This window comes from Penaeus monodon, chromosome 39, assembly GCF_015228065.2.
Source record: "Penaeus monodon isolate SGIC_2016 chromosome 39, NSTDA_Pmon_1, whole genome shotgun sequence".
Lineage (NCBI taxonomy): Eukaryota > Metazoa > Arthropoda > Malacostraca > Decapoda > Penaeidae > Penaeus > Penaeus monodon.
The window spans coordinates 12,772,138-12,780,803 of record NC_051424.1 but is presented as its reverse complement, the minus strand read 5'-3'; the positions used below and the strand labels follow the sequence as shown (position 1 = coordinate 12,780,803).

The 8,666-nt window shown below is 24.0% G+C and overlaps 1 protein-coding gene across 1 annotated transcript in view; it reads right to left on the bottom strand.

Moving 5' to 3' along the window:
- The window catches only part of LOC119597470 (spermatogenesis-associated protein 20-like), a gene marked incomplete at its 3' end in the record, with an annotated part of 30,157 nt that extends 22,000 nt beyond the window's left edge, over nucleotides 1-8,157 (bottom strand). The window contains 2 exon segments of the mRNA XM_037947046.1: nucleotides 4,673-4,892; nucleotides 7,871-8,157. Of these exon segments, the coding sequence (XP_037802974.1) occupies nucleotides 4,673-4,892; nucleotides 7,871-7,980 (330 nt within the window).
- Nucleotides 8,158-8,666: the final 509 nt, after the last annotated feature.

Genomic DNA, 8,666 nt, shown 5'->3' with positions numbered 1-8,666 from the left:
TTGATTTAACTAATCATTACATAGAATGCTGTAGTTTAGTTACATGTTCAAGTATTTGGAGGGATATAACAAGCTGTTTTTACAGAATTAATCATTATCTACAGGTCAACAATTTTTATCCCAACAGGTATCCAGGAGTGAAGAAGCCTTTCATGTAGCCAAAAGAGAAAACAGCTGATTTTTCTCAGTGTAGGCTACTCAACATGCACTGGTGTCATGTAATGGAAAGGGAGAGTTTGAGAATCCAGATATAGAAGAATAATGAATGCAAATTTCATTAATGTTAAAGTGGATAGGGAAGAACGACCGGATGTGGACAAAGTTTATATGACATTTGTAACAGTAAGTATGATAGCTCTGGTTGCTTACAATTATTTTCGTATTTACACTTTTTAATTAATGGGATTACACTTCAATTGAGAACAATATGTCATTTCATTTTTTCTTGAGAAGGACAGGAAGGTCTTTAGAGTTCATTCTTGCATGCTGACTCTGCAAGGGCTCCAAAAGACTGTGGATAGTATTTTATATTTATGTTTTGAATATGATGTTTTCTTACATTTTGAATATGACTTTGGATAGTGGGAAAGTATTTTTGCTACTCAGAAAATCTAAATTGATGTTTTAAAATGATTAACCTAAAGCCATTTTACTTGACTGAATATTTCATAAATATTTGTGAAAACTAGATATGATGTTATGGAATGCTGTTAATTTCTTATACATAAAAGTATTTTCAGATTGATTTTTTCTAGAAAATATTTCAGGTTATATCCTTCTCAACTTTTTCCCACCTTTATCTTATTTTAACCCAATGCTGCTGGGAAAATATAGTGTTCACTGCAGTATTGTTTTGTGCAATATATATATATATATATATATATATATATATATATATATATATATATATATAATATATATATATATAATATGTATATATATATATATATATACATATTATATATATATAATATGTATAAATATATATATATATAATATGTATAAATATATATATATATATATATATATATATATATATATATAATAATATATATATTCACATATATATATATATATATATATATATATAATATATATATATATATGCATATATTGTGTAATATATATATAATAATATATATATATATATATGCATAATTATATATAATATAATTATATATATATATATATATATAATTATATATATACTATATATATATATATATATATATATATATATGTATACATATATAATATATGTGAAAATAAATAATAAGTATATAAAATATGTTTAAAATATATATAAATAATATATATATATAATATTATTTATATATATATTATATATATAATTAAAATTATTAAATAGAAATATATATAAATAAATATTTAAAATATATATAAAAAATTTTAAATATAATAAATATATAGATTTTATATAAAAAAAAATATAAAAATTTTTTATATTAATAAAAAAATATAAAAATATTATATATTTGAAATAAATAATTAATTATATAAATAAAAATTTTTTTTTTTATATATAATTTTAAAAAAATATAAAAATAAAAAATATATTATTTTTTATAATTATATATTAAATTTTTTATATATAAAAAAAAAAATTAATATTTATAAAAATTTTTTAAATATATAATATTTTAAAAAAAAAAAAAAATTTTTTTTTATATATATTAAATAAAAAATTATATTTTAAAAAATAATAATTTAATTTAAAAATATATATTAATATATAATATAAAACAATAAAATTTTATATATATATATATAATATAATTTTTAATTATATATTAATATATATTATAAAATTTTTATATATAATATATAATAATATTATATATATAATATATAAAATTTTTTAATATATATATTATTATATAATTAATAAAAGAAAAAATAATAAATATATATAATAATATATTAATTTTTAATATTTTAATTATAATTTTAAAAATAATAAATTAAAATATAAAAAAATAATATATAAATTATATATTTATATTTTAAAAATTTTTTTTTTTTTAAATAAATTATTAAATATAATATTTTTAAAAAAAATAATTTATTATTAATATATATAAAATTTTAAAATAAAATATATTTAAATTTTATATAAATATAATATATATATAATAATATGTAAATTTTTAAAAATATATATATAAAATTTTTTTTATTATATATTAAAAATTTTAAAAAAAAAAAAAAAATAATAATTATTAAAATTTTAATTATATAAAAAATAATTATTAAATATATAATATAATAAAATTTATATAATAAAAATAAAAATATTTAAAAAATTTTTTATAAAAATAAATAAAAATTTTTTATTAATTTAAAATTTAAAATATTTAAAAAAAAAAATTAAAATAATTATATATAAAATTTTTGATATATATAATATATATAAATAAAATTAAAAAAAATTTTTAAATTTATATATTATTATTTTAAAAATTTTATATATATAATTTTTAAATAAAATATATGATATATATAATTTTTAAAATATTATATAAATAATAATATTAAAATATAATTTAAAATTTTTATTATATAATATAAATATATAATAAATTAATAAAAAATTATTACCCAAATTTTATATAATTAAAATTTTTATATAATATATATATTAATATATAATTATATAATATATATAAAAAAATTATTATTTTTTTAAATATATATATAAAATTTTTTATATAATATTAATTTTTATGTTAAAATTTTTTAAAATTGTAATATAAAATATTTTTAAATAATTATTTAATATATAATATATTTATATAATATTATATTAAAAATATATATAAATTAATTAAATTTTATATAAATTTTATATAAAATATTAAAAAAAATTTAAAAATATTTAATAATTTTAAATAATAAAATTTTAAAATATATAAAATATATAAATAAAAATTTTTTTTTATTATATAATAATAATTATTAAAAATTTTTTTAAATTTTTATTTTATTAAAAATAATATATTTTATTAATATATATATATAATATATTTTTAAAAATTTTAATTTTAAAGAAAATATTAAAAAAAATTTTTTATATAAAATTTTTTAATAATAAATTTAATTTAATATATATATTAAAAATATTAATATAATATATTTTTTAAATTTTTTTAAAAATATTTTATATTTTTAAAAAAAAAAAAAATATATATATTTTAAAAAAAAAAAAAATAAAATATATTAAAAATTTTTTAAATTTAATTTTAAAAATTATTAAAAAATTTTTTATATATATTAAAATTAATAAATTTTGGGGTTTTAAATATAATATTATAAAGAATTAATATATATAATTATTAAAAATATAAAATATATATATATATATATAAAATATATTTAAAATATATAAAAAAAAAAATATAAATATATATAATATTATATATATAATATAATATATAATATATAAAATATTAATATATTAAATAAATAAATTTTTTATATATTAATATATAAAATAAAATTTTTATATATATTAAAAAATATAAAAATAATATAAATATATTAAAAAAAAATATAATAATATTTAAATATTTATATATAAAATTATAATATATATAAAATAATAAATTAAAATTAAAAAATATATATAATATTAATATTATATATATAATATATAAAAAGATATATATATAATTTTTATATAGAAAATTTTAAAAATTTTTAAATAAATTTTATTATTTTTATAATATATTTATAAAATTTTATATATATAAAATATAATATATATATTTTTATAATATATAAAAAATTTAATATAGAAAAATATATATATAATTATATATAAAAATATAATAAATATATATATAAATATATATATATATATGCATATATATATATATATAATATATATATATATATATATATATATATATATATGTGTATACAGTATGTATACATATATAATATATGTGAATATATATAGTATATATAATTATATATATATATAATATATATATATATATATATTATACATATTATATATATATATATTATACATATTATATATATATAATATGTATATATATATATATATACATATTATATATATATATATTATATATATATATATATATATATATATATATATATATATATATTGCACAAAACAATACTGCAGTGAACACTATATTTTCCCAGCAGCATTGGGTTAAAATAAGATAAAGGTGGGAAAAAGTTGAGAAGGATATAACCTGAAATATTTTCTAGAAAAAATCAATCTGAAAATACTTTTATGTATAAGAAATTAACAGCATTCCATAACATCATATCTAGTTTTCACAAATATTTATGAAATATTCAGTCAAGTAAAATGGCTATAGGTTAATCATTTTAAAACATCAATTTAGATTTTCTGAGTAGCAAAAATACTTTCCCACTATCCAAAGTCATATTCAAAATGTAAGAAAACATCATATTCAAAACATAAATATAAAATACTATCCACAGTCTTTTGGAGCCCTTGCAGAGTCAGCATGCAAGAATGAACTCTAAAGACCTTCCTGTCCTTCTCAAGAAAAAATGAAATGACATATTGTTCTCAATTGAAGTGTAATCCCATTAATTAAAAAGTGTAAATACGAAAATAATTGTAAGCAACCAGAGCTATCATACTTACTGTTACAAATGTCATATAAACTTTGTCCACATCCGGTCGTTCTTCCCTATCCACTTTAACATTAATGAAATTTGCATTCATTATTCTTGCTATATCTGGATTCTCAAAACTCTCCCTTTCCATTACATGACACCAGTGGCATGTTGAGTAGCCTACACTGAGAAAAATCAGCTTGTTTTCTCTTTTGGCTACACTGAAGGCTTCTTCACTCCATGGATACCTGTTGGGATAAAAATTGTTGACCTGTAGATAATGATTAATTCTGTAAAAACTCATGCTGTTGCTTATACTCCCTGCCAAATACTTGAACATGTAACTAAACTACATCATTCTATGTACATGCTTAGTTTACCTATCCAAGCCTTACAGTAGATGGTTAATGGTTAGAATAAATAAATATGCTAAACATCCAAGGTCATACAGCACTATGGTAAAGTATTGTGGCAAAAAAGGTGATAATGAGTTAATGATCAGGATAAGATATGTTAGATGTCAAAGGTTGTAGAATACAATGGGGATTTGTAAATGGGATGTAGTTAAAGGTGTAGGCCAATCAGATCAAATGGAGAGTATGTGTCTGAAGAAGAGAGATAATACTGTATGAGGAAACTGTAAAAGAGCTCTTATGAAACAATCAAAAGGTAATACTGTAAAAACAATAGTTGTAGAAGTAGAAGAATCCAGAGAATGAGATCCAGGAAAAAAGGACATTGTTGTAGCATAAGGGAGTCATGTGAGCATTCAAGTAAGGGTGCTAAGGATAATGGGGACGAAAGAGGAAATGGGGATGCACATGGCAGAGGAGAGGATGGGATGTCTTTTGGGTGAATGGGAGGAAGAGGGATAGGGGGAGGCTGTAGAGTGAATAGGAATAGAGGGATTAGAGGGTGGATGAGGGCACAAATTATTCTTGAGTCATGTTTAGGAAGTTTTGGATGTCTTCAAGAGTTTCTGGAGAGTTGGGTGGGGAGGTCTGAGAAACAAAGGTTTTCTTATGTGGAGGAGAAGAAGGAATAGATGTCCAAGGAGCAAAGGAAGAGGTAGGAGAAGATGGAGTGAAACATTTAGATTGTCTGGTGCGACACGTAGAATGAGAAGGAGTGGCAGGCACTGGGGAAATGGTAGATATTGGAGTATCTGGATTTAGACTGTCAAAGGAATTTGACTGAGGGAAAGAGGGAGTAGAGATAGGATAGTTCGGAGTAGAGGGAAGAGATACTGGGGGAGATGCTGAGACTTCTTGAGATGGGAGGGAAGCAGAGCAAAGTAGTTTTGGAATAGGTTGGCATGCTTCTTGTCTGCCCTCATGCAGAGTGAGGCCTAGTTTGAATCTGAGAACTGCTACCTCAGTTTCAATCTTGTAGGCAGGCTTATAAATTACATTATGAGAGCCACAACAATTGGCACACATGTGACTTAGCAGAGCAATTTGAATAGTCATGACCAAGGGATGTGGAGCAACAGTGTTTGGCTGGGTAGCCAAAATGCCACCATTTCTGACAGGGAAGAAATCAATATGGCCAAACAGGTCAGGACACTCCACCATTATAAACTTCATAGGGAAGGTCATGTCTATGAAAGCTAATCTTGTCAATATTGGTGTAGGACTTACGTTGGCCTCTGGGAGGACTAGTGTAGCAATGCCACTGCACCATAGTCAATGAGGCATGTGAGCAAGTTAATTTCACAGTCTGACCAGTCTTTGTTATAGACAGGACAATCAGTTGGAGGGATGGAAACAGTTCCAGTACAAGTATTAAGGGAGGAGTGAGCTAGGCAGGAACAGGTTTGCAGGGTAAATAGTGCACAAGCTTGGGACTCAGATGTAACTTTGACAAGGTGTGAACAATTCAAAGGAAACTTTGCCTTCCTGTTTTTGGAAACATTTTTGGAAGAGAATGGTATTGTCAGAGTACAGGGGCAGTTGGGGGAATCACAAAGAATTGATCCCATTTTGACTAGGCTAAAAAGGGTACTCAAAGTGTTTGTCGACGTGGAAGCAGTAGAAGGACGAGGGAGGGAGGAAGATGGGGTGGTACAGAGGCATACTGTTGGGGTGGAGGATGTTGGGAGTGAGGAAGGGGTATATTCTGATGGTCAAGTAACGACCTAGGGGGATGATTCGGAATGGATAGAGTTGACCGCGAACATCAATAAAGGGGTAGTAGTATCAGTCAGTGCTGTGGTCAAAAGAGAGGCAGGGGTCAGGAAACCAATGAAATCAAATTTAGATAGGCTAGTTGATGAAAGGGCAAGCCTTAATGGCCCTAATAAGGGTAAAAAATCTTCATTATTGGCTATGGTGAGCATGAAATAAATGGGGAAAGGAAATGGTCTACTCCTCAGGGGTAAGGGCTAGACAATTAACCAAGCAAATACCATTCCCATGGCTACTAGAGGCCATTCATGAATGACACAAAGCCAGACTTTCATCTTATCAGCACAGCTCTCACACCTTAGGAAGTGGACAGGAGAAGAGGAAGACGACAAGAAGGAAAAGGAAGGGGGGAGAAGAAAAGACCATGTAAAATTAGTTGATGAGAGGGTTGAGGTCCAAGGTAGGCATGATCCCCTACATTGGACCCCAAACTTTCTGGTGTATAAATTCAAATTTATAAATAACAAATGAAAAAAGCCTTAATGAACTATTAACATTTTGCAGCTAGTTTGAAAGGTAAGGCTGCAAAATTGCTGTTATTGGATCTGGATGATGTGACCATCACTTTAAGAAAAAAATGAATGTACCATCCATGAGCTATGACTGGTAAAGTGCTGGCTTCAGGGAAGACACTATTTTCATGCTGGATCCTATTCCAGCACACCATGACCAGCAATTCAGAAAGTATTACAGAAAATTGAAGTTTACAAAAATGTAAAAAAAAAAATATATATATATAGAGAGAGAGCAAAATAGAGCTTGATATCTGGTTTCATGTATAAATATCTTAGAATACCCTTGAAAAATTTGCATATCAAAAATTCATAAGACAAATCAAAACCTTTACTAAAATTCAATACCTTTCAATCTCAAGCTTTCTCACAATATGTTATAAACATAGTTCAACACAATGTTAAATTATACAAAGACAAAAAACAGTAGCTTTGATTATCTCAAGAAATAAAACCTGGTTTCTGACACCATGCTTGCCAATACTTGGTACACACTAGAAATTCTGTACAAACCCATCTTATGCTTACCAATCAACAGGATTGCTAGCATGCTGCAAAAGGTATGGACTCTTCTCAGATGCAAGTCTGTTTAGCTTCCCTGTGCCATCACTTGCTGACCCTTCTCCTGCTGTAGCCATGGTCCGTCGAAAACTACTTGTGATTGGATGCTGACTAACTCTACTGATCCATCTGCCAAAACTATAAAAGTTCCTGGAAAATATGATGAATCATCTCACCTGCACCATAAAGAAAGGTCTCTGGCACTTAATTTCAAATTTAATTTTGTTAACATAATTCCTACACTTTCACATAAACCTAATATATACTTAAATTCTAAAAAAATATCTCTTTATGAATGAACAATCACAATAAACCATTAAAAAAGTTAACTTAGGCTCTACAAGACTGACAAGTAGTATGTAAAGAACTACAGTAGCAATGATGGTGGTAATGGTGGTAGTTATAGCAATGGTGGCAGTAATGGTAGTGGTGGTAATGGTGAGAGTAATGGCAGTAGTAATAATGGCTGCAATGATAGTAGTCATGGTAATGATAGCAGTAATGGTGGCAGTAATGAAAGTAGTGTTAATGGTGGTGATAGTGACAGCATAGTAGTAGTGGTAATGGTAATGGCAGAAGGCAGTGATAGTAGTGGGTGGTGGTAAGGGTAGTGGTGTCAGAAGGGGTAGGGTGCTTGGGATGCTAATGGTATTCTGGTGATGGAAGGGTTTAAGGGGTGGTTCAGTTTGTGGTGGTGGTTGTTGTCATTACTGATGATGGTGGTGGTTTTCATTACTGATTTTGGTGGTGGTTTTGTCATTAC